Source organism: Zeus faber, assembly GCF_960531495.2.
Source record: "Zeus faber genome assembly, chromosome: 20".
Lineage (NCBI taxonomy): Eukaryota > Metazoa > Chordata > Actinopteri > Zeiformes > Zeidae > Zeus > Zeus faber.
Window position 1 is genome coordinate 27,322,197 of NC_137207.1, and position 27,604 is coordinate 27,349,800.

Genomic DNA, 27,604 nt, shown 5'->3' on the forward strand with positions numbered 1-27,604 from the left:
ATGTCCAAAGCCTCCAGCACCAAGGAGAAGAAGTCCTTCAGCAAGAAGCTGTTCAGGCGGAGCTCCGTGCGCTCCGTCGGCAGCTTCATCAACCGGGTTCTCCGGACCCTGTCCACCTTGTCCCACTTCGGAACCGAGGAGAACGCGGCCGACGACGAGAAGGACGAAGCCCCCCCCGTCCCACCCGCCGGGGGCTCCGTCCCGTCGGACGACAGCGACTGCGGGGGTCTGCTGTTCGGGGACAAGGTCCCGGGGGTCTCCGGGCTGAAGAACCACGGCAACACCTGCTTCATGAACGCCATCCTGCAGTGCCTGAGCAACACCGAGCTGTTCGCAGAGTACCTGGCCCTGGAGCAGTTCAGGGGGGCGCCGGAGCCCAGCGGCGCCGACAAGACCAAGTCCAACGGGGTCCTGGTCCAGAAGAAAGCCCCGCAGCCCCCGCAGGACGGCGGGGAGGTGACGGAGCAGCTGTCCGGCCTGGTTCGAGCCCTGTGGACCTTCGAGTACACGCCGCAGCACAGCAGGGAGTTCAAGGTGCGAGTTGTGTCTGGACTTCCTGTCGTCGTGGAGTACTATGAACGATGAAGTAGTAAACTATAGAGTACTATATAGTATAAAGTACTCGATTGGATAGCGTGACAGTCATAGCCTATAGGGTACTGTAAAGTACTATATTCTATAGGCTAACCGACTCATACCGTATAGAGTGCTATATACTATAAAGTACTAGATTCTATAGAGTACTATAAAGTACTATATTCTATAGAGGAACAAAGTCATATCCTATAGAGTACTCTGTACTATAAAATTCTATATAGAGGAACAAAGTCATATTCTATAGAGTACTATCGACAATAAAGTACTAGATTATATGGAGTAACACAGTCATAGCCTATTGAGTACTATAAAGTACTATATTCGATAGGCTAACAAACTCATACCGTATAGAGTACTATATACTATAAAGTACTCGATTCTATAGAGTACTATAAAGTACTATATTCTATAGAGGAACAAAGTCATATCCTAAAGAGTACTCTGTACTATAAAATTCTATATAGAGGAACAAAGTCATATTCTATAGAGTACTATCGACAATAAAGTACTAGATTATATGGAGTAACACAGTCATAGCCTATTGAGTACTATAAAGTACTATATTCGATAGGCTAACAAACTCATACCGTATAGAGTACTATATACTATAAAGTACTCGATTCTATAGAGTACTATCAAGTACTATATTCTATAGAGGAACAAAGTCATATCCTATAGAGTACTATGTACTATAAAATACTATATAGAGGAACAAAGTCATATCCTATAGAGTACTATCGACAATAAAGTACTAGATTATATGGAGTAACGCAGTCATAGCCTATTGAGTACTATAAGGTACTATATTCGATAGGCTAACAAACTCATACCGTATAGAGTACTATATACTATAAAGTACTCGATTCTATAGAGTACTATAAAGTACTATATTCTATAGAGGAACAAAGTCATATCCTATAGAGTACTCTGTACTATAAAATTCTATATAGAGGAACAAAGTCATATCCTATAGAGTACTATCGACAATAAAGTACTAGATTATATGGAGTAACACAGTCATAGCCTATTGAGTACTATAAAGTACTATATTCGATAGGCTAACAAACTCATACCGTATAGAGTACTATATACTATAAAGTACTAGATTCTATAGAGTACTATCAAGTTCTATATTCTATAGAGGAACAAAGTCATATCCAATAGATTACTATGTACTATAAAATACTATATTCTATGGAGGAACAAAGTCATATCTTATAGAGTACTATCAACCGGGTGTCATGACATTTCACTGCATATATGTATGAACGTATGTATATGTATGTGAAAAATAATCTCTTGAACTTGAACTTGAACTTGAACAATAAAGTACAAGATTCTATAGAGTAACAAAGTCATAACCTATTGAGTACTTTATACCAAAAAGTACTAGATTCAATAGAGTATTATGGACTATAAAGTACTGTATTGTATAGCGTAACAAAGTCATATCCTGTAGAGTACTATATACTATAAAGTACTAGATTCTATAGAGTAACAAAGTCATACCGTATAGAGTACTATATACTACAAAGTACGAGATTCAATAGAGTTCTATGTACTATAAAGTACTAAATTCTATAGAGTAACAAAGTCATATCCAATAGAGTACTATGGACTATAAAGTACTATATTCTATAGAGGAACAAAGTTATATCCTATAGAGTACTATCACCAATAAAGTACTAGATTATATGGAGTAACACAGTCATAGCCTATTGAGTACTATAAGGTACTATATTCGATAGGCTAACAAACTCATACCGTATAGAGTACTATATACTATAAAGTACTCGATTCTATAGAGTACTATAAAGTACTATATTCTATAGAGGAACAAAGTCATATCCTATAGAGTACTCTGTACTATAAAATTCTATATAGAGGAACAAAGTCATATCCTATAGAGTACTATCGACAATGAAGTACTAGATTATATGGAGTAACACAGTCATAGCCTATTGAGTACTATAAAGTACTATATTCGATAGGCTAACAAACTCATACCGTATAGAGTACTATATACTATAAAGTACTAGATTCTATAGAGTACTATCAAGTTCTATATTCTATAGAGGAACAAAGTCATATCCAATAGAGTACTATGTACTATAAAGTACTGTATTCTATGGAGGAACAAAGTCATATCTTATAGAGTACTATCAACAATAAAGTACAAGATTCTATAGAGTAACAAAGTCATAACCTATTGAGTACTTTATACCAAAAAGTACTAGATTCAGTAGAGTATTATGGACTATAAAGTACTGTATTGTATAGCGTAACAAAGTCATATCCTGTAGAGTACTATATACAATAAAGTACTAGATTCTATAGAGTAACAAAGTCATACCGTATAGAGTACTATATACTACAAAGTACGAGATTCAATAGAGTTCTATGTACTATAAAGTACTAAATTCTATAGAGTAACAAAGTCATATCCAATAGAGTACTATGGACTATAAAGTACTATATTCTATAGAGGAACAAAGTTATATCCTATAGAGTACTATCGACAATAAAGTACTAGATTATATGGAGTAACACAGTCATAGCCTATTGAGTACTATAAGGTACTATATTCTACAGAGGATCAAAGTCACATCCTATAGAGTACTATCGACAATAAAGTACTAGATAACTATAAAGTACTAGATTCTATAGAGTACTATAAAGTACAAGATTCTAAGTAACAAAGTCATAACCTATAGAGTACTTTATACTATAAAGTACTAGATTCTATAGAGCACTATGTACTTTAAAGTACTATATTCTATAGAGGAACAAAGTGATATCCTATAGAGATCTATATACAATAAAGTACTATATTCTATAGAGTAACAAAGTCATATCCTATAGAGTACTATGTACTATAAAGTACTGTATTCTGGAGAGGAACAAAGTCATATCTTATAGAGCACTATCGACGATAAAGTACTAGATTCGATAGAGTAAAAAAGTCATATCCTGTAGAGTACTATATACTTTAAGGTACTAGATTCTATAGCGTAACAGTCATATCGTGTAGATTACTATAAAGTACTAGATTCTATAGAGTAACACAGTCATAGCCTATAGAGTACTATAAAGTACTAGATTCTGTAGAGTAACAAAGTCATATCCTATAGGGTACTTGATACCATAAAGAACTAGATTCTATAGAGTAACAAAGTCATATCCAATAAAGTACTATGTACTATAAAGTACAATATTCTATAGAGGAACAAAGTCATATCCGATAGAGTACTATATACAATAAAGTACTAGATTCTATAGAGTAACAGTCATATTGTATAGATTACTATTAAGTACTAGATGATATAGAGTAACACAGTCATAGCTTAGAGAGAACTATAAAGTACTAGATTCTACAGAGTAACAAAGTCATATCCTATAGAGTACTTGATACTATAAAGTACTAGATTCTACAGAGTAACAAAGTCATATCCAATAGAGTACTATGTACTATAAAGTACAATATTCTATAGAGGAACAAAGTCATATCCGATAGAGTACGAAATACAATAAAGTACTAGATTCTAAAGAGGAACAAAGTCATATCCTATAGAGTACTATATACAATCAAGTACTAGATTATAAAGAGGAACAAAGCCCTATCCTATAGAGTACTATATACATTAAAGTACTAGATTCTAGAGAGTAACAAAGTCATATCCTATAGAATACTATAAAGTTGTCGATTCTATAGAGGAACAGTCATATCCAGTCGAGTACTATATACTATAAACTATTATATTCTATACAGTAACAAAGTCATATCCAATAGAGTACTATATACTATAAAGTATTATATTCTACAGAGTAAGAATGTCTATCCCATAGAGTACTATAAAGTACTATATTCTATGGAGTAACAAAGTCATATCCAATAGAGCTCTACACCCTAGTGCTCTATCTAGAGGTGTGCCAAGTAGAAAGTACTATATTCTATAGAGTAACAAGCAATATTCTATAGACTACTATGTACTGTAAAGTACTAGATACTATACAGTAGCAAGAAGTATTTTATACAGTAATATATCCTATAGAGTACCACATCCTATGTAATAATAAAGGATTATCTTCGAGTACTACATCCTCCAGAGGTGTCAACTCACATTGCTGACTTGAAGGTGTCATAGTTGCCGTCGCTGCTTCTGACTTGAAGTGTTTTCTGAATCCTGTCTTGACAAATTCAACAGAATCTAGATTGAATGTTGATCAAGGTATAAATGATATCAACCATTTTCCAGCACAAATGCTTTTAACATTTTTGGGAAGAAGAGTGGATTCAGAACATAATCGAATAAAAATGGAATCATGCTCAATGCAGACGCATCAGAGTGAAACACCTGGAAAATGATACAAAAGCAGAAGTCAATGATGTTGAGGAAAAGTCCTGAAGGTCTCTGGTTGTGAGGGACGATGTGTTGTTCTCACAGGAACTGCCTTGACCTGGGATTTAAACCATGACTTTTATTTCCTGTATTTGTTGAAATCAGAAGCTGGAAGAGCAACAGAGCAGCTTCACCTGGTGATATGATGTCATATTCAAATATGACATCATATTTAAATATGATATGATGTCATATTTGAATATGATATGATGTCATATTTAAATATGATCATATCATATTTAAATGTTTAGCGATGAACCTCAACAGCAGTGTGATGAAGGTACTATACACCTGTGTATCTAGACACTGTAATAGAATAAAGTACTACTATCTAGACTCCAGATACTCCTCTCTAGAATGAAGACACTACTGCCTAGTTGTATCCGGTAGTACTATCTAGGCTCTAGATACTACTGTCTAGTTGTATGTGGTAGTACTATCTAGGCTCTAAATACTACTGTGTAGTTGTATGTGGTACTACTATCTCGGCTCTAGATACTACTGTCTAGTTGTATGTGGTAGTACTATCTAGGCTCTAGATACTACTATGTAGTTGTATGTGGTAGTACTATCTAGGCTGTAGTTGTGTGTGGTAGTACTACCTAGGCCGTAGTTGTATGTGGTAGTACAATCTAGGCTGTCGTTGTATGTGGTAGTACTACCTAGGCCATAGTTGTATGTGGTAGTACTATCCAGGTTGTAGTTGTATGTGGTAGTACTATCTAGGCTGTAGTTGTATGTGGTAGTACTATCTAGGCTGTAGTTGTATGTGGTAGTACTATCTCTGTGTGAGTACATGATTTCTCTGTTTCTATTTTTGTTCTTTTCACTTTGATGATTCTTAAATAAACACAATGTTGAACTGAAGCTTCAGACGTCGACACAGTTTGAATCATTTGTTTTCAGTTTATTTCCTATGAAACAAACACGTTCAAAACAAACATATTTAAAACAAACATGTTCAACGTCACTTCTCCACACGTCAACGTCTCCCCACGTCAACGTCTCCACACATCACTTCTCCACATGTCAACGTCTCCCCACGTCAACGTCTCCACACATCACTTCTCCACACGTCAACGTCTCCCCACGTCAACGTCTCCACACATCACTTCTCCACACGTCAACGTCTCCCCACGTCAACGTCTCCACACATCACTTCTCCACACGTCAACGTCTCCACACGTCAACGTCTCCACACATCACTTCTCCACATGTCAACGTCTCCACACGTCAACGTCTCCACACATCACTTCTCCACACGTCAACGTCTCCACACGTCAACGTCTCCTCCACATGTCAACGTCTCCACACGTCAACGTCTCCACACATCACTTCTCCACACGTCAACGTCTCCACACGTGACGTCTCCACAGGTCATGTCTCCACACGTCAACGTCTCCACACGTCAACGTCTCCACACATCACTTCTCCACATGTCAACGTCTCCACACGTCACGTCTCCACATGTCAACGTCTCCACACGTCACGTCTCCACACGTCACCTCTCCACAGGTCATGTCTCCACACGTCAACTTCTCCACACGTCACGTCTCCACAGGTCATGTCTCCACACGTCAGCTTCTCCACACGTCCACATCTCCACGCATTACATCTCCACACGTCACGCCTCCAAACGTCACGTCTCCGCAGATCACGTCTCCACACGTCAACGTCTCCACACGTCAACGTCTCCACACGTCAACTTCTCAACACGTCAATGTCTCCACATGTCAACGTCTCCACACGTCACTTTCTCAACACGTCAATATCTCCACATGTCAACGTGTCCACACGCCAACGTCTCCACAAGTCAACGTCTCCACACGTCACGTATCCACATGTCAACGTCTCCACACGCCAACGTCTCCACAAGTCAACGTCTCCACACGTCACGTCTCCACAAGTCAACGTCTCCACACGTCAACGTCTCCACACGTCAACGTCTCCACACGTCACGTCTCCACACGTCAACGTCTCCACACGTCAACGTCTCCACACGTCAACGTCTCCACACGTCAACTTCTCAACACGTCAATGTCTCCACATGTCAACGTCTCCACACGTCAACTTCTCAACACGTCAATGTCTCCACATGTCAACGTCTCCACACGTCAACACTTCCACACGTCACATCTCCAGAAGCTCTGATCAGCCACCACAGGAAACAGCAAAGTTCTGTTCATTAATTACCAGAATAAATGTCGGTTTTGTTAAAGACATTTCTGTCTGTCCTTGCCGATGAAACAACACTGGTGACTTTTTAATACAAATATAGCGTGGAGAAAAAAATCTAAGTATAATACGATATATATAATAATATGGGTGAATTTAAGAATTAAGAAATTTAAGAATTTAGATTATTTTCATAACAGTTACACAAAGGAATGTTCACCCAGAATGACAGAGCTAAGCTTCTTGAATCTTTCATAACGATGCCTTCATGGTCATTACGACTTTCCTTCACCAGGGGACGTCAGGGTTTTGCTCAAGGGCTGTGGCAGATGTGGTGTCCAGCCGCTCAGTTCATTGGACAACTGAGAACTAATGTTCGATGGTCATCACCAGAAGATGTTGAATAATAAAGTACTATCTCATCTTAGTAAAACTAAATTCAGTCTTTGATATTCTGGCTTCCCAGGTTGTTGTGGAGTTTGTTGGCTTTGGTTCCTTTCTTCGACTGCACCGTCTCTTTCTGCTCTAACGCCTCAATTTCTCTCCGGGGATTTAAAAAGTCTTATCTTCCCACTGTCACGAGTCACTGCTGGACTGCAGTCTGGTGCTGACCAAGGGATCCAAGGAAAACCTCAATGTTTCGTGGTTCAACAATGTAAACAAATGCCATCACATAAAAATAAATCTTAAAGTTTCCAGATCAAACACTAATCTGTTTGTGACACTGCATTGATGTTTTCACATTGACTGTCTCACCCAGAGCATCAGAACTAACAGCCTCAGTCCCTGGATGGACAACATCACAGCCAACACTGTAAGAATTCCAAGTATTAAAACCAAAACCTCTCAGACCACAAATCCATCCCATAATATTGGAATTATGTCTTTCTGAGAGAGAATGACCCTTTTATTTTTGAGTTGATAAGATAATGAGGGGGCTCTTTTATGGTCTGTGGGAAGATGACAATAAAGAGTTCATCTAGTCATGGATGTTCTCTGCACACCAGAGCTGGACTCCTCCAGCTTCAGGTTCCCACCAATCAGCAGCTTCCACTAAGTTGGGTCATGAGGGTGGACTGAGAAGACCTTTTTTGAACCCTTCTGCCAACCTATAAACTTGTGAAAAATTCCTTGTGAATGGACTACAACACTGTTCTGTTGTATTTCCAGAACGTGGTGTCCAAGAGTGCCCTCCAGTTCCGGGGCAACGCGCAGCACGATGCACAGGAGTTCCTTCTGTGGCTACTGGACCGAGTCCATGAAGACCTGAACAACCTGGTGCACCCTGAGAGCCGACCCCCCAGGCAGGTAAACAAGCAGGACGCTTCACGACAGAGCGTCTTATCTTACCCTTTGGTTAAGGTCTTATTATTAATGAGATTATATAATGTCATCAAAATAGATTCAATTTTCAGCTCCAATCAGCGGTTTTGGAAAAGAGTGTTCCCCAAGTGAAAGATGGCACCCCCCATTGAAGTAAAGTGAGAAGCAGCGATGCATCGCCAGGTTTTTAATTGGAAATGGAATAACAGAAAATAATGAATTCAACACCGTGGTCAGGAATCTGACGAATGAAATGAAAGCAACAACAATAAATGTAGGTGCAGCAGCAACAAACGGGGTCCAGGTCACTCGTGTTTGTTCAGAATTCCCCTGAAACGCAGCATCACTTCCTACCGAGTCGACGTGGAACCGAAGGGTGGACGTTCTGCCCACTGCGTCTTCTTGTCTCAGACCTTCAACTTCTCTTTTGCATCTGGAACACAAACAATACTATACTATTATTTAATAACACAACAAAAACATAACTTGAAATAAAAAAATATCTGGGGGAAAACAACATGAATAACAGTTAACCCAGTTTTATTGAAAGCAGCGTTACTTGGGAGTTTTCCGAGTTCCGTGAACACACCATCACTTCCTGCTTTTGGAGCGCTTTCACCCGTAGAGCCTCTGGTGTCGCTCTACCAGAGGAAAAAAAGATTTATTTCATGAAATGATTTTTGTTATTCATCACGTTTCAGTCTTTTACGATGATGCATGTTCATATTGCAATTGTGATGAAAATAAGGTTGATCATGTAGCCTTACACTGCGCACCCCGCCCGGTGCGAAAGACCACCCAGAGACGAAACCTGGCCATATATAACAAAGTGGATGATGATGTCACAAAGTGCCCACTCCACAAACTAATCAAGGTAGGACAATTCCTGCTCCAAATGTAGACGAGATGCCTGAGATGTCCCGGTTCTAACAAGACCTCAGCCATGTCAGTGGGTTCGGTGGCTGTCGTGCACCAGACACTTTTATCCCGAAAAATGCCAAGGAGAAAAATAATAAAAATCTGAATAAAAACAAAGGCGAATCATAACAATAATAATAATAATAATAATAATAATTAAAGCTGCAGGCAGCAATACACGGGCCTCTTCTCGACAGCGATTACAAATTTCCGATTTCCCATTGAACGCAGCATCAGCTGCTGCTGTCGCTCCTCTTTACATTAGCATCACGTCAAAAACAAGTTACAATTTTCCGAGTTCCCATTGAACGCAGCATCGGCTGACGTTATGACGTTGAGTCCTGATGACACAGAATTACTAATACAAGGATCCACTTGATGTGTGTTGTGACTCTATCCCAAAAATGAGAAGGTCCCTGTCTACTTCCTGTCAAGTCCCTGTCTACCTCCTGTCAGGTCCCTGTCCACTTCCTGTCAGGTCACTGTTTACTTCCTGTCAGATCCCTGTCTACTTCCTATCAGGTCCCTGTCTACCTCCTGTCGGGTCCCTGTCCACTTCCTGTCAGGTCCCTGTCGACTTCCTGTCAGGTCCCCGTTGACTTCCTATAAGGAAATCACTCCGTGTGGAAGTTCCCAACAACACGCTTCCATTCAAACGGATTCAACACTGCATGTCCCTCAGACATTTCGTCCACTTTTTTAACTTTTGGGACTTAAATAAAAGGGACACCATTCAGACCCGTTGCTCTGGAGATGCAAGACAACTCCATGTGTGAGGTCACAAACAGGGAAGATGTTTTGTTCTGTTTTCCACTCCTACACTTTGTGTTACAACTGGATCCAATGCTGCAAAATAACAACACGGCACCGGTTCCATCAACACAATGAGTTTATATTTCGAAAAAGGAAAAAAGAATCAAATAACAAACCAAACGCCCACGTCAAGCAGGTAAGATGACGCACACACACACACACACAGTGCACCCACTACAGAGTGATGGCGTCTACATCACGCAGCCACAACATGAACATTTATAATGAATTGAATGTTGACGTCACAAAGCGTCTTACCCCACAACCTCATCTCGCTGCACCACCCGACCACAACTTTTACAACCTGGTGTGTGGGTGGTGCACAAACGTTCGGCTTTTTCTGCTCAAATTTCATCGCTTTTTCGCTGATTACTGCTTCATATTTGGATCCATTTGGATGGAACTTGGACGACAAGATGTCTGAGACGTCACGGTTCTAACAACACCTCAACTTTTTGACATTTTGTTTAAAGGCTCTACGAGGTGCGCGCAGGACTTTTTGCCACGCCCGTGCACAGAACCATAGAATATCAAATGCCTCACGGGGACTGACGAGTGTGAGAGAAGCTGATTCAAAATGGCAGAAGAAGAAGAAGAAACGGAGCAATAACAACACGGTGAAAACAGGAAGAATAAAAAGTAAAAATGACTCATGAATAATAAATACTAATGATGTCACTCAGTTGCTTTGGTGACAATAGCTGTTCAACTCAACAGGATCTCCAGGGACCATCTAGATGTAGGACCTGGGCGGGGCTGTTGAAATCCATTAATAACATGAGACTTGAGTCCTGATTCAGAGCGTAACGATGACATCACTTCCTGTGGCTTCAGGCTCCATTGGAAGTTGAAAGCGTGTCGGAGGGTTCTCCGCTGCCGACGCCCGGATCCTTTGTACAGGAGCTGTTCCAGGCCCAGTACAGGTGAAAATATCAATAAGCACATCATGACATCATGACGACAAAGATATTACACTCTGTCATGAACACTCTTGTCAAATGACATCATACTTCATCACATCTTCTTTAGCATGTACTTGGGATATACTTATATACTAGATATAATAAATATACTATATGTAGATATAGATGTACTATATAGATCCATTAACACGATAAATGTGTAGACCTAAAATTAATACAGAAACTATTTAGAATTCCTATTAATCATTATGATTGATGAATTCAGTAATGACATCATCAATGTGTAGAATGAACTGTGTCCTTTTATTCAGATCAATGCCATTAAAAATGATATTCCCTGATCAGATGGAAGGTTGCACCACATGTATGAAAGTTAATTAAAACTAAACTAATTCAACTAAACGAGTTAGTATTGTTAACACTGAGGTAGTATTATTATAGTATTATTGTACCATTACACATGTTATAGTCAGCAGGAAGTAGGATGTTGCTGTTTCATGGACCTTTCAAGCAGGTTGTTGTTTCCATGCAGGTCGTCACTGACCTGCCCTCACTGCCAGAAACAGAGCAACACCTTCGACCCCTTCCTGTGCATCTCACTGCCCATCCCTGTGCCTCACACCCGGTAATCACAAGTACACACACGTAAACACACACGTACACACAAGTTCACACACGTACACACAAGTATACACAAGTACACATGTGTGTACAAGGTGTGTACTTGTGTGTACAAGGTGTGTTTTGGGTGGTCCACTGACCGCAGAGCTTGTGGAGCCTCTTGCTGTTGGAAGCTGCAGTGTACAACGTGCGCTATGCGCTGTTGCAGACCTCTGTATGTGACGGTGGTGTACCAAGGAAAGGGCTCCAGCTGCATGAGGGTGGGCGTGGCCGTTCCTCTGTCAGGAACCGTGTCCAGACTCCGCCAAGCCGTCGCACAGGAGACCAAGATCCCAGCTCAGCAGGTGAGGAACACATTACCACTCCCAGCAAGTGGGAGGTTCCCCATCCTCTTTGGTGGTCGTTCATCATTTGCAGATAAGGTTGACGGGTAAAATTGACCAAGGCAGGAACCCATCAGTCAGTCAGTGTCAGACTGTTGTCCTCCTAAGGGGACCAAAGTTCCAGAGGAGATGCTTTCACCAAAGTGTAGAAAGAAAAGGAAACTAGAATCAAGCTGATAGACAGGAAATGGTAGCCATGCCACTCATCTAGTAAGTAAAGCTACATCTAGTGAGTACAGCTGAGTATAGTTATTAGAGCTGCAGCTAGTTAGTACAGCTGTATCTAGTCAGGTTCTAGACCTGCTCCTCTGCTGCTACGTGTTGCTAGGGGTCGTTCATCTCATCTGGTAGTAAGTCACTGGGTGGTCTGTACTGGTGGTGGTAGTTAGTCACTGGGTGGTCTGTACTGGTGGTGGTAATTAGTTACTGGGAGGTCTGTACTGGTGGTGGTAGTTAGTCACTGGGAGGTCTGTACTGTAATGGTGGTGGTAGTTAGTCACTGGGTGGTCTGTACTGGTGGTGGTAGTTAGTCACTGGGTGGTCTGTATTGGTGGTGGTAATTAGTTACTGGGAAATCTATACTCTACTGGTGGTGGTGGTTAGTCACTGGGAGGTCTGTACTGTAATGGTGGTGGTAGTTAGTTACCGGGAGGTCTGTACTGTATTGGTGGTGGTAGTTAGTCACTAAGAGGTCTGTACTGTACTGGTGGTGGTAGTTAGTCACTGAGAGGTCTGTACTGTACTGTACTGGTGGTGTCGGTAGTTAGTCACTGGGAGGTCTGTACTGTACTGTACTGGTGGTGATAGTTAGTCACTGGAAGGTCTGTACTGTACTGGTGGTGGTAGTTAGTTACCGGGAGGTCTCTACTGTACTGGTGGTGGTAGTTAGTCACTGGGAGGTCTGTACTGTACTGGTGGTGGTAGTTAGTCACTGGGAGGTCTGTACTGTACTGTACTGGTGGTGGTAGTTAGTCAATGGGAGGTCTGTACTGGTGGTGGTAGTTAGTTACTGGGAGACATTTACTGTACTGGTGGTGGTAGTTAGTCACTGAGAGTTCTGTACTGTACAGATGGTGGTAGTTAGTCACTGAGAGGTCTGTACTGTACTGTACTGGTGGTGGTAGTTAGTCACTGAGAGGTCTGTACTGTACTGGTGTTGGTAGTTAGTCACTTGGGGGTCTGTACTGTACTGGTGGTGGTAGCTAGTCATTGAGAGGTCTGTACTGTACTGGTGTTGGTAGTTAGTCACTGGGGGGTCTGTACTGTACTGATGGTGATAGAAAGTCACTGGGAGGTCTGTACTGTACTGTACTGGTGGTGGTAGCTAGTCACTGGGTGGTCTGTACTGTACTGGTGGTGGTATTAGTCACTGGGAGGTCTGTACTGTACTGGTGGTGGTAGTTAGTCACTGGGAGGTCTGTACTGTACCGGTGGTGGTGGTTAGTTACTGGGAGGTCTGTACTGTACTGTACTGGTGGTGGTAGCTAGTCACTGGGTGGTCTGTACTGTACTGGTGGTGGTAGTTAGCCACTGGGTGGTCTGTACTGTACTGATGATGGTAGATAGTCACTGGGAGGTCTGTACTGTACTGTACTGGTGGTGGTAGCTAGTCACTGGGTGGTCTGTACTGTACTGGTGCTGGTAGTTAGACACTGGGAGGTCTGTACTGTACTGGTGGTGGTAGTTAGTCACTGGGAGGTCTGTACTGTACTGGTGGTGGTAGTTAGTCACTGGGAGGTCTGTACTGTACTGTACTGGTGGTGGTAGTTAGTCACTGGGAGGTCTTTACTGTACTGGTGGTGGTAGTAAGTCACTCTGAGGCCTCCTGTCTTCTTAAATTATAAATATACTTCAATATTCCATATCCAAAGTCATTCCATACTATGAAAATATGACAAAATGTCTTCCTCAGATCGTCCTCACCGAAATGTACTTCGATGGATTCCATCGCTCGTTCTGTGATGACGACGATGACCTGGAGAGCGTCCAGGAGAGCGACACCATCTTCGCTTTCGAAACACCGGAGCAGTTCAGGCCGGAGCAGATCCGCTCGCAGCGAGGAGGTACTCATCTGCATATCATTTATATTACCTCACATTTTCATTCACATAAGATAACACTTTATTATCCCCAATGGGAAGTTCAATTACAGCAGCAAATTACATATATAGTACATTACATATACTGTACACAGATCTGACACAACAGTAAACCAGTGACAGGTGAAGTGAATAACATTGATAATCTGGTTCCAATGGCACCTTTCAAGGGGTGGGATATATTATTATTATTATTATTATTATTATTATTATAATATACTGTTATATATTGTTATTAAATATATGCTGTTATATATTATTATTATATATATACTGTTATATATTTTTATAACGTTTTAAATATACATCTTCTGATGCTCAAACTTGGACACAGATCATCAGTGTTGTATCCTGGGGTCATTGGGTGTTTCGGGTCTTGCAACAGACACCCTCGTCCAGGTGACCCAAACCAAGGTTGATCAAGCCTCGGCCTGTGTCCAAGCGGCATGCTACTGACCCCACTGGTCACCCCTTTTCAGCCACAGCCACCTTGACGCCCTTTCCGCTGCCTACACGTTGTTGTTAATGGCTTTTTTCCCCTTAAGGCCCGTAATGCCCAGCACTACATAGGCCTTGCTGAGGGAATGGCTTGTTAACCCCCGACTGCCCACTTAGACAGGCATGCACCTGGTCCTCCAACCACTCCTGTGGCAGTCCTCCACCAGCTCCTGGTACTTGACCCTCTTCATCTCTTATGATTCCTCCATTCCTCCAGGGCACTGTCAGTTCCAGTAGGATGAGCTGTCTTGTGGCCTCCGAGACCAAGATAATGTCTGGTCTCAACAAAGTCTGGGTGATGTGTGATGGAATTTTCAGCTACCTCTCGTGGTCAACTGTCATCACCCAGTCTTGTGCTGTGGATAGCAGCCCAACAGAGCAGTTCCTGGGTCTGCTCCTTGGCTTCTCTCCCGCCTTGACAAACTTGATCCTCCTGGCTGTAGCGTGGTAGTATCTGCTGTCACTGATCCCCTTGCTGATTGCCTCAGCGATGGACTTGAGGACCTGGTCGTGTCTCCAGCGATGGCTTCCTTCGCTCAGTGCTTTGGAGCAACTGCTCAGGATGTGCTCGAGGGTACCTGTTTTGGAACAAAGGGGACATGCTGGTGTTTCTACTTTGCCCCATGTGAACAGGTTAGATGGACTGGGGAGGACATTGTAAACCCCCTGGATCAAGAACTTAATCCTCTCGGGGTTCCACTTCCAGATGTCCTGCCAGGTGACATTCCGCTACATTGCCTGTTCCCACTTCAGCCAGGCACCCTGTTGTCGCATCGCCACTGTCCTGGTCAGTCGCTCTTCCTCAACTGAAGATCTCACCTCCTCCTGCACCAGCTTCCACCTGTCCTTCCCACTGGCAGTGTCGTATCGGGTTGATGTTGAACTCCCGAGTCTGGCTCTGCCCTGTGCCCCGTTCCCAAGAATGGCCTTGTGCTCCAGCCGAGCTTCTGCCTGCTGGACTGCCTCTTCCGCCCTCCACTTCCTCGCCGCCCCCCGACAATCCCTGCGCCGGACAGTTTGTTGTCTCTCGATCCAGTGGACTATAGGTGCTTTTGTTACCTGTGCCACAATGAACTCCTCCCTGTCTGAGCGGAATGGGAGCCTGAGCTCATTGCTTATTGTTTCCGTACAACCCGATGCTACTCAGGCTGCGTGGCAAGCCCAGCCATCTGCGCAGATAGCTGCTCATCTTGTGGAGCCCTCTACCACAGTCATGGGAACTTCATAAATGAGCAGGGGCCAGAGGATTCTTGGGAGGATCCCGTGCTGGTAGACCCATGCCTTGAATCTTCCCGGGAGGCCAGACTTGTCCACCGCTCTCATCCAGCTCTCCAGATCAGCACGGGTTGCCTTGATGGAATCTGTGTTCTTCAAGCTGCAGTTGAAGACCTTACAGAGGCTTTTCACTGGTCTTTCGGTGATTGACGGGATCTGGTCTTCTCCCAGCCTGAAACGGAGGCTGTCTGTGACCTTCCCCTTCTTCAGAACCAAGGAACGGGACTTTGTAGGTTTGGAACTCATGCGTGCCCAGGACACAAGCTTTTTCAACCCTTGGAGGATATACCTGGCTCCTAGCACTGATGTTTTTGTCACCGTGAGGTCATCCATAAAGGCTCTGATGGGGGGTTGCCTTACTCCGCACTTGCTGAGAGGGCCTCGGCACCCTACCTCCGCCGACTTAACCAGCATGTTCATTGCCAGTGCAAAGAGGGTCACCAAGATGGTGCAGCCGGTGATTATCCCTACTTCCAACTGGTGCCAGTCAGATGTTAATGAGCTGGAGGAAGCCATCAAACTGAACTTACTGTAGTAGTCCAGGATGAGGCCTTTCACCTTCTGGGGTACGTGGTGTCTATCCAGTGCAACCTTGACCAGCTTGTGGGGTATTGAGCCATAAGCATTGGTAAGATCCAACCACAGTACAGCTAGATCCCCTCTGCCCTCTCTCGCCTCCCTGATGAGCTGGGTCACCACACCAGTGTGTTCAAGGTAACCAGGGACACCGGGTATGCCTCCCTTCTGCACAGAAGTGTCAATGTAGTTGTTGTTCACCAGGAAGTTGGAGAGTCTCTTGGAGATGACGCTGAAGAAGATCTAGATCTAGATCTGAAGCTAGTCTAGTCGTTTGGTTCGATTCCACAGAAGAACTACTGTAGCACAAAGTGGTGAAACAGTGAATGTTGCTATGATAGATAGAACACACAGTGCATGGCAGCTTACTGCGTATGGGAGCGCTCAGTGTCCATGCTGACCCCTGTCCACCCCTGAAAGCATCTACAATGGACACGTGAGCGTCACTACTGGACCATGGAGCAAAGAAGGTGGTGTCTGATGAATCACCTTTTCTTCTTCTCATGGATGGGCGGGGTTAAGGTCCGATCCGATGGAGCATGGGGGCCCCACCTCCAACTTCCAGGACTTAAAAGGATCTGCTGCCAACGTCTTGGTGCCAGATACCACAGGACACCTTCGAAGTCTGGTGGAGTCCAGTCCTCCACCTCACAGCTGTTTTTCGGGAGCTCCACAATATTAGTGCGATTAATGGTGCTTTTAATGTTGTGGCTGATCAGTGTATATTGCATCACATTTCTATTACATTATCTCATCTATATTATCTATATCTATCTTAAGCTCATTCACAACAACAGGAAGGTGTTGCCTATCTAGACAGACAGATGGATAGATAGATAAATAGATGGAAGGATGGATGGATGGATGGATGGTTACTTTATAAATCCCCGAAGGGAAATGGCAGTGTTGGCAACAGCTTACATTAAAAACAGGCAATAATAATAAAGTGTGGCAGTTTCGCCTGCAACACACTACCTGAGTGGTGTTTTCAGATCCTTCCGGCACACAGACACAGATGACGGGGTTGAGGAAACACAAGATTATTGTAGAGAGGAGGCTCGATGGAACAAGCCCGGAGCAGATTGACATGTGTCATGACAAGGGCTCCTCTCCTGAGTGAGTGTGGGGATGGGGCTTTTACCTGTTGCTCGTTAGACAAACCAACGGGCAACAGGTGTACATCTGCACTGATCCTGGGCCCCAATAACCTATACCCATGACAGGTGTGGCTGCTCAAACCACACCACATAAAGCAAAAGAATAAAAAATATAAAAAAGAAAATGGCAATATATGCAACAATGCGGAAATATACAATAAAATTGTGCACAATAAACATGAATATGATGCTAGAGAAAAGCCAGGAGTCACATCCTGGCTCCTTTATTTATTAAGAAATAAAGTCTTATTTTACCTCCTTATTTTATTGAGAGTATGTTAGTTTGTTTTTTGTGTTTGCTTGGAAAAAGGTAAATAGGTACAATATAAGTTCAACATGGGTTAACATTTTGATTGTTGAGTGAAGACCACGGTGTCTTGCAGGGAGCCCCCACCTGAACCTGAACCAGAACAACCTGAAATTCGATAACAACCGCGCGTCTCCACAAACGCCCCCCCAGAGCCCCAACAAGAACAGTGGGCAGGCTGAGAAGATCGTCCTGCTGGTGTGCAACCGAGCATGTGCTGGACAGCAAGGACGCAGGTAGGACATGTCCCCGGAAAGATGGTCGCCACCAACCATGGTATAGCTGATGGTATGCCCGATCCGATGTGCGTCCCCACGCCCCGTTTCTCCAAACAAAACCAATAATAATAGTGTGTTTTTATTGTAGATGTATTTATTGTAATTGACTGAAACAAAAAAAAACACGGTGCGTAGCGGTGACACTTTCTCAGTCCCTCTCAGTCAACCATGACTGGAAAGTGGTGACCCGAAAGGCATGGCCAGGACAACCTGATGTCAAATAACAACTCATACTATTAACAATAAGAAATATTTAATATCCATTTGAAGCACTTTGGATACGATCACCTCAACTCACCAACTACAAAATCTAAGAATCATAACTAATAAAACCTGTGATTAACGGGTGAGAGGATGCAGCTCGAACACAGCTGGAGGCTTCTGTACAGTGTGTGTGTGTGTGTGTGTGTAGGTTTGGGAATCCCTTCATGCTGTTCCTGGAGCGCTCCATGACCTGGGACTGCCTTCAGAAGGAGATCCTGGAGAAGATGAAGCATCTCCAGCGTCCTGGAGTTTTCCTCCAGGTCTGTGACCTTTGTTATAACAAATGACACACGCATTGACCCACTAGGCACTTTGACATGGACCAGGAGGAGCCGGGCATCGAACCAGTAACCCTCCGACTAGCAAACGCCATGTTCCACCTCCCGAGCCACTGCCACTGCGTCCATTCACCGTTTACCATGAATATTCAACGGGTGTTTGTGTGTGGTGTTTCTGCAGGCGGGGCCCTTCAGCCTGCGTGTTGTCGGTGTTGTAGGAATCACGTACCTCCTGCCGCAGGAGGAGCAGCCTCTCTTCCACCCGTCCGTTGAGAGGTATTTCCCCCTCCCGTCACTAGATGGCAGTATCACGGCACAGAGCCCTGTCTTCCTGCTTCACTGCTTTGTCTCTTTGACTCGGTAAAAAGATGAATTTCATTTTGCGTTGCTTTGATTGTGTTTGACAAGCTGTGAGAACGTGGAAACCGCTCCCATTCAGTGTGAACTATGACAAATACCTTCAGCCTTTGACATAACAATGAATCCTGGCTAAATACTTCCTGTTTGAGCAGCAGAGCTGCAGGGTGCCATGCGTCTCACCCTCCTCCAGGGTCAGTGGAAGGTGCATCACTGCTTCAGATCAGAGACAGGAAGTCATTCAACATCAGGATAAGAAGGAATATTTCATGTGTGCAAAGTATATTTATCATGATGAAAAGTGGAGGGTGTGGAGGTTAAAGAGCAGCTTGCAGAACTAACATGGGGATGCAGCAATTCCATTGAAGAAATATTTTCTTTTTTTTTGTTTTACTTAGAATTACAGCTGGACTCATTTCTGTAATGCAGTTAGCCACGCCCGCTCACCTCAACGTGACGTCACTTCAAGGAGACAGGACAGAGCTCGAACAGTAACTTGATAAGTAGAAGAAAAATGAATGGGAATGAGGTGGAAAACCCTCCTCCAGCAAGACCCAGGGCCAAGCCCCGCCCGCTCCCAGGGGGCGTCACTCTGGCCCCGCCCGCTCCCAGGGCCAAGGGTGAAGCTCTGCCCCTCACCCCAGCCTTGTGACGTCACTGTCATCGTTGCTTCAGGGAACAAGAGCCACGCAGGAAATGTTTTTTATGTTTTGGTTTTACTACTTTTATTGGAATCAGTGTTTTTTTTATTCTTAATTGGACTTGGGATCGTTAATTGGCGTCTTTGTTCCTTTGGCAATAATAAAGTGTCTTATCATCATATTGTTTAGTTCACTCCTATGAGGCTCCACCACTGTTCTACTCTATGTTATGGTGCTGTAGTAGTACTGTATGTACTTGTGTGTTTTCTATGAGTTTAACTTTTGGGGAATGAGAAGTGAAGTCATCCTACAGAATACAGGAAGCTGTCAGAGTGGGACAGGAAGTCCCGTCCCAAGCCCCGCCCCAGCCCCGACCCTAACAGTACAAAGAGCCACGGTGTTCCAGTTTCATGAGGTTTATTTATTTTTGCTGAGTAGCTTTAGTCTTCTCAGTGTCCACCTCTTCCTCCACCTCCACCTCCTCCATGTATTGAAAATCACTTGATGCCTGTCTGAACCACAACAATCTGAGCGTACCCTGCTTTTTTTTTTTCAATGTACTTGAACGCCGCCACGTGATCATGAAAGCCATGCCTCCTCCGGTGCTGCCCAAAGTCCTGAAAAAGCTGGCGCCGCGCCCGCAGCCCGTGCTCTGGACCCGGTGCGCTCGGCTCGGGTTGCACCTGTACCCACACTTAGGAAAAAGCAGTTTCTGTTATTGGGACATTTAACAATATATATTTTTAAAAACATCTTCTCCATAAAGCCAAAATGGAACCTCCAGGTTGCTATTTAATGGTGATTGAAGCCCCTCCGTTCCTCTGTATTAAAGCCAGACTGGTAATCTGTTGATCCTTGTTGGGGCTTTCAGGGCGTTCCGGTCCTGTGGCCCTGGGGGGCCAGCCCATGTCAAGATCGTCGTGGAATGGGACAAAGAAACAAAAGATTAGTAAGTAGGATCTGCAGAGTGACATGGCTCTGTTTGACCTCCATGTGACCTCCGTTTGATCTCCATGCGACCTCTGTTTTAACTTCATGTGACCTCTGGTTGACCTCCATGTGTCATCTGTTTGACCTCCATGGGACCTCTGTTTGACCCACGTGTCCTTTCCATCAGTCTCTTCCAGCGCACGGAGGAGGAGTACATTCCTGACGCCGAGAGCGTCCGTCAGATGAAGGAGCTTCACCTACAGCCTCAGAGCTGCTCTCTGGCCCAGTGCTTCCAGCTCTACACCAAGGAAGAACAGGTTTTCAAATGTCTTTCATTCACCTTTACAAATATAAGGCGTTAAATGTCGGAAATAGTCATAAGTCTTCATTTCAAAAAGATAATTTGATCATCTGAGCTGGAGTGTCCTTTCCCCTTGGTCTCCGTGGTTGCTAAGTGGCTCGTTCTCTGCTTCCTGTCCAGCTGGCTCCAGACGATGCCTGGCGCTGCCCACACTGCAAACAGCTGCAGCAGGGAAGCATCAAGCTCAGTCTGTGGACGCTGCCCGACATCCTGATCCTCCACCTCAAACGCTTCAGACAGGTACTGTACTACACCCGACATCCTGATCCTCCACCTCAAACGCTTCAGACAGGTACTGTACTACACCCGACATCCTGATCCTCCACCTCAAATGCTTCAGACAGGTACTGTACTACACCCAACATCCTGATCCTCCACCTCAAACGCTTCAGACAGGTACTGTACTACACACCGACAGCCTGATCCTCCACCTGAAACCAGCAGTACAGCAGAAATTATTCAGCAATACTTTGCTTCTACTGAGCTGAGTTTTCAAATGGAATCGGATCGAATGGAAATACATTTTTGCGTTAGCTGCCTTCAAACTGCAACTGCGTTAAACTATCAGACTTTTAGGGCAAAATAAAATCTCTTCTTGATGTTTGTTCTGTAATGCCAATACGAAGGGCTTTTTTATGTACATAAGCATATATAATATAATACTTTAATAGTCCTGCATAGTGTTATTAGCACCGTCCATCCAAGTCTAAGTCCCTGAGTCTGAGTCTCTGTCCCCCAGGACGGAGAGGATACAAATGCTTGACATGATAGATGAAGAAACCTTGAATCATAATGTTTTCTTTAATAGCCCTGGTGCTGGTCTTTGAGTCCTGGTGTCTGTGTCCCTCCAGGACGGAGAGCGCAGGATGAAGATGCAGAACATGGTCAAGTTCCCTCTGACTGGCATGGACATGGCGCCTCACATGGTGAAGAGGAGCCAGAGCAGCTGGAGCCTCCCATCCCACTGGTCACCATGGAGACGGCCCTATGGCATGGGCCGCGACCCCGAGGATTACCTGTACGACCTGTACGCCGTGTGCAACCACCACGGGACCATGCAAGGAGGTCATTACACAGGTAGGACCTGAGACCAGCAGGGACTGCTGTCAGATGTTGCTTGAGATGTTTCCTACGTCCACCACACTTTGGGTTTTACTGCTTCTTTAGAATTCAAACAGTTTGGCACAGCAGAGTATGGGACCGTAAAGACTAAAAGTCGCTGCTAACACAGTAGAAATAAGGCCAAAATTATATGAATGCCTTAAACATTAAAAGAAACATTTAGAAAGTATTCTCTATCTTAAAGGACTCTGTTACCCAGCATGCATCACATTAGTGTTAAAACATTATTACCACTAACAAGAGTTTTATGGAATCTCATAAATATCACTTTAATGCATTTGTTTTTTTCATCTTTGGATTTAGATATAAATGATGTAAATCCCTCAGACTATATTACATTTGAGACCCACCGTGTACTAAAGGGCCATTTGGCGGTTTTCGAGATTTTTTTTTCCACATCATTTGAAAGTGAAGAATCAGAGCTTCCAAACAAGGTGTCACTTGTGCAAATCAAGCAAATATTTTTAAAGCTATAACTTGTTAATGACAAGGGTTTGGCAAACTGTGATTCTGACATAATCACCTCCAGAGTTTTACCCACACCAGCTTCATTCAGCCAGCTCTCACAATGCAAATGGTTGGAGGACCAACAAAGCCTCATGGCTACTTAACATACTGCTGAATGGGCCAATCACCAACAGCTCAACAACACACCTCATTTTGTTCTGAAAAAAGCTTTAATTTAACAGTAAGAATGTACATGTTTTATAAAAGTGAAATTATTTAGGAGTTTTAAGGTACGGACAATACAACAAAATGTAGAGTCTGTCAATAATATGAGTCTCAGAAAATCTGAAATCTGAATGCCTGTATAAAAAACCCTCAACGGACTTCATCACGTCATCAACTTCTTTGTAACAGCTGTAACAGCAACGGGTGTATCGTCGGTCTCCTCTGGTAGTTCTTGAAAATATTCCGTTTCATCGTCACATTCGGGTTGAAATCCGCTGTTTGAAATGTTCTCCAAGTCCGGAGTAATATCACATTCAGCGTCACTGTGGGAGAACTGACTGTCATGGTGGAACATGAAGTCCAGTACGCGCTGCTTACACTGACTTGGATCCATGGCACTGGTCAGATTAAGTTCAAGTTCAAGTTCAAGTTCAAGAGATTATTTGTCACATACATACACATATGGTCGTACATATATGCAGTGAAATGTCATGACAACCGGTGATTACGCACAATAAGCTCTATAAGCTCGAAAAATATGCGTAATCGACAGGCGGTGTTCGCGCAGGCGGCCACAAGGGGCGGTGCCACAATCGCGGTTCTGGGTTCTATAATTATATAATAGAATTAGTTGTCTGTGTTGTATTAAATATACATCTAAATCCTCCTAAATGAAACTTTACCATAACTTACCTCCAGTACTTACCTCACAGAGCTTACGTCCAGCAAAGTGCGGGCGCAGTGTAGAACTTGGAAAAATGAAACTCAAAAAACCGTCAGCTTTTTGCAGGCACCATTCTCGTTTCTTCAAGGTCCGTGATATAATTCAGATCTTCCTCCAACCGCTGCTCCTCATCCATAACAATAAGGGAAAAGAAAGTTTTCACAGACAAGTGAGACAGAAACACCCCTGTGCTGCGCTTCAACCGTCTTTTACAGAAGCACTTTCGTTTACGGAAGGATTTTTCCTCTTCGTTTCACAACGTTGTCTCCGTATGTGTAAAAGTAGTACGATTTAAAGGTTGAACTTTATGAAAACGGTTCCATTGTGACTTGACATCACATGTCAATGCTCCTGGCCATTTTAGAAATGTGTGAGATGGTGAGTTTTGCTGTGGTGGGACACATTTGTGTGTGGAATTAATTTATTTCACAAACAATTCAATCTTAATTTTCACATTATAAAAGAAAACATGGCGTCTGTACTTACGTAAAACCCTCAACAGAATGTAAGCCTCCCAATTCAAAAAACCCTCACCCTTAAAAATTATTTCAAATTTTCAAGGTTTGAAAGGTGTTTGTTTCCTGTGCAGCGCACTGCAAGAACTCCATCGACGGCCAGTGGTACTGCTTCGACGACAGCGACGTGCACGCCATTGCTGACGAGCACGTGTGCAAACAGACGGCCTACATCCTGTTCTACCAGCGCAGGGCCACCATCCCCTCCTGGTCTGCCAACAGCTCTGTGGGAGGTAGGGTTACTGTGGCGCAACTATGGTGCAACCATGGTGAGACGTTGTAGTTAGTGTGGCCTACATCCAGTTCTACCAGCGCAGGGCCACCACCCCCCTCCTTTAAATTAAAAACATAAAATAATACAGATGTGTGGTAGACCTATGGATGCAAATGAGTCCGGTCCTAAAAGAAGCTGGTTCCTGCAGGCTCCACCAGCTCGTCGCTGTGCGAGCACTGGATCAACCGACTGATGGGGAGCCGCCCCCCCAGCCAGGCCTCCTCCGGCTCCTCCAGGAGAACCTCCCTGGCTTCACTGTCAGAGTCGGCCGAGTTCGCGGCCGAGCGGAGCGAAGACGACGGTGCGTCACAGTCTTTTTTCTCTTTAAACTATTGAATAGTTTAAGCCTTTCACTTTTTAACTATTACAAAGGTTAAATGGTATATGCAAGACAAACAAGCAGAACAAGGAACAGTGGAGATGATCAAATGATGTGAAATAAAACAGTTTAGTTTTAGTTTTGATCCATGTCTCAAAACGTATAAATGGCACAGCTTAGATGTTTTAAACCCATATTTCCATTGTGAGTGACAGAAGAAGGTGATTAACAGACAGTTTGATGTATCAGTTGTCCAATTTGGTAGTAATTGAGGAACAACACCAAGACAAATTCCTTGTACGTGTAAACTTACTTGTCAATAAAGACGATTCTTATTCTGATTCTGAGTTACAGTGAGTTAGAATTGAGTAAGAAATGCAAAGATTTTCTCCATCAGCCAGAGTGAGCTGATCAGCATTTCAGCCTGGTTGTTTATTGGAGCGCACAGCCCGCGTTCTGTCTGAATGAATAGTTAGAATATTAATATGTAATAGAACAATTATTAAGTGTGTGTGCATACTTAATAAGTACTTTTCTGCACAAGGGGGAGTGTGAGCACTACCGTTAGGTCTGGAAATGTGTCGACAAAAATGTGAAGGATTGAGTTTTACGACAGACATGGTGTCCACCTGGTTTTAACCCGAAGCGCTGTCCATCTTTCTGCAGGTCTGTCTGGCAGACCATTGGTCCGGGGTCTGCAGAGGCAGACCTTCTCAACCAGGTCTTCCATGGCCAGCCCTCTGGCACTAAGTGAGAACGGCATCAAACCCTCCTGGCCGCTCTCCGCCAAGCTCCAGCTGCGCTCCAACTCTCCCTCCCGCTTCTCCTTGGACTCCCACTCTTCCTCCCCCACACTAGAGAGAATTGGGGAGGCCGCCGATGATAAGGTCTCCACCTCCTGCTTCAGCGGGCCAGCCAGGCAAGACAAACTGTCCGGGGGCAAGTCCTCTCTGGCAGCCGTGGAGAGTAGGAGGATGGTGGAACCGGGGCAAGCCAAGGCTGATTCTGCACCCGAGCAGCGGAGCACCACCCCGGCTGGGGAGAACAACAACGTGTCCACCACCACGGATCAGACAACACTGGCACACACCTCCGCTAAGGAGACCAAACCAAGGAGCATTGCTGGAGAAGGCACCACGGCCAAACGGACCTCAGCCAAAACCTCCTTGGAGTCTGAAAAAAGTCCTAAGAAACGCCCCACCACCTCCTCCACCTCCTCCAGCTCTCCTTCCCATGCTTCCCCTGCCTTGGAGAAATCACCATCCAGGGCCGCATCCCACCCCAAAGCTAAAGGCGACGGTCCACCAAAAATGAGTAAGGTGGCCCCCTCAAAAATATCAACCCCTTGCAAAAAAGGGCCACCACAAACCCAGGAAACATTACACCCTGATCCCAGCCAGCTGAAGAAGAGTGGATCTCCAGGTTCCCAGGGCTCACACCCTCAGAGGAGGACACCTCCCAAAGGGGGAGCTGAGAAGAGCTCAGCCTCAGGCAGGACCAAAGGAGCTGACAGGAGTACCAGCCGAGAGTCTTGGCGAGCCACAGCACCCTCTGAGAGGAAGGGCAGTCATGGTGGTCCTCCATCCAGAACCTCGGCCGGCCCAGCCAGGGGTGGAGATGCTGGCAGAGTGGAGAGCAGGAAGGCAGGACGCAGCTCCAGTAGCAGCTCCTCACTGACCAGCCTGCGGTCCTCCAGCATGGCAGGCTCTTCTGCAGCACTACCATCCAGAGGAACTCGGCACAACAGCAAGACAGAGGACAAAGGCTTGTCCTTCTTCAAGGCAGCCCTGAGGCAGAAAGAGCCCCGTAAGTCAGCTGATGGTGGCAAGGCAGGGGTGACTGAGGCTAAGGGTGGTCCGGAAGATTTGGAAGAAGCTGCGGGAGAAGAGAGCAGAGAGGGAGTGAGCAGGAAGTCCCAGAATATGTCTTCAGAGGCCCAGAGTAACACAACATCATCCAAAGATAAGGAGTACTCTAAGACACCTGCCACTGCCAAACGTACACTGCTGCTCTCCAACAAGACCAAATCCTCTGTGACAGAAACCTGTTCCCAACCTTCTACCAATGGCAAAGAACCTTCAAAGAAAGATCCGGCTAAAAAGACCATGCAGTCCAGGAAGATCCCTATCAACTCCACCAGAACCTCCCAGAAGCCCAAGTAGAGCAGTAGAGCTCCACAATAAATCTCTGGTCTGGTAAACCTCATCATAGAACTCGTAGCAGTCTGTTGGTCAAGGCCTATACCAGCTGCCATATTGGACGGTTGTTGTCCACCAACTGTTAAATACTTCTATAGGAATGGATTTTAACTAAGCACTTTGTATGGATTGCATTGGTTTTGTACTATATAGTATCGTATAGATGTATAATGTTCTGCACATATATTTACATCTCTGCTTGGTTCTGTCCGTAGCATGCGGCTGTTGAGGAGAAACCGAGCCACGAAAGGTAGAAATGAACTTTTTGAAAAACGTTAGGACTCCATTTACTGGAAGGTTGTGATTGGCTGAGGCATGACACTGAGGTGAAGCACTTGATTATTTCACAGTATTTCCCATCATGCAGCTCATGGGAAAAAGCACTGGAAGCGTTGACGACAAACATCAGTGCCTCAGATAAGTACTTCTGTCATAAGTTAGTTGTAAAACACAAAGTGTTGGTTGATTTACAATAACGTTTTGATATTTATTCAACACCAAAAATACAGTTTCCTGCACCACAAAGCGAATCCTCCCTAACTGTGTATTCTACTGTGTACAGTAATCAACTGGGTTTCAAGTCACTAGGACCGTGAGCAGTGGAAC

General features: G+C 44.2%; 1 protein-coding gene across 1 annotated transcript; it reads left to right on the forward strand.

Moving 5' to 3' along the window:
- LOC307245797 (ubiquitin carboxyl-terminal hydrolase 31-like) lies at nucleotides 1–26,962 on the forward strand (the record flags this gene model as incomplete). Its single annotated transcript, XM_080021475.1, has 16 exons — nucleotides 1–534; nucleotides 8,343–8,480; nucleotides 11,061–11,149; nucleotides 11,682–11,774; nucleotides 11,979–12,114; nucleotides 14,066–14,216; nucleotides 18,142–18,301; nucleotides 18,756–18,867; nucleotides 19,067–19,161; nucleotides 20,755–20,832; nucleotides 21,001–21,130; nucleotides 21,295–21,414; nucleotides 22,026–22,251; nucleotides 24,282–24,440; nucleotides 24,630–24,782; nucleotides 25,467–26,962. The coding sequence occupies 16 exons, from the start codon at nucleotides 1–3 to the stop codon at nucleotides 26,960–26,962; spliced, it is 3,870 nt and encodes a 1,289-aa protein (XP_079877601.1).
- Nucleotides 26,963–27,604: the final 642 nt, after the last annotated feature.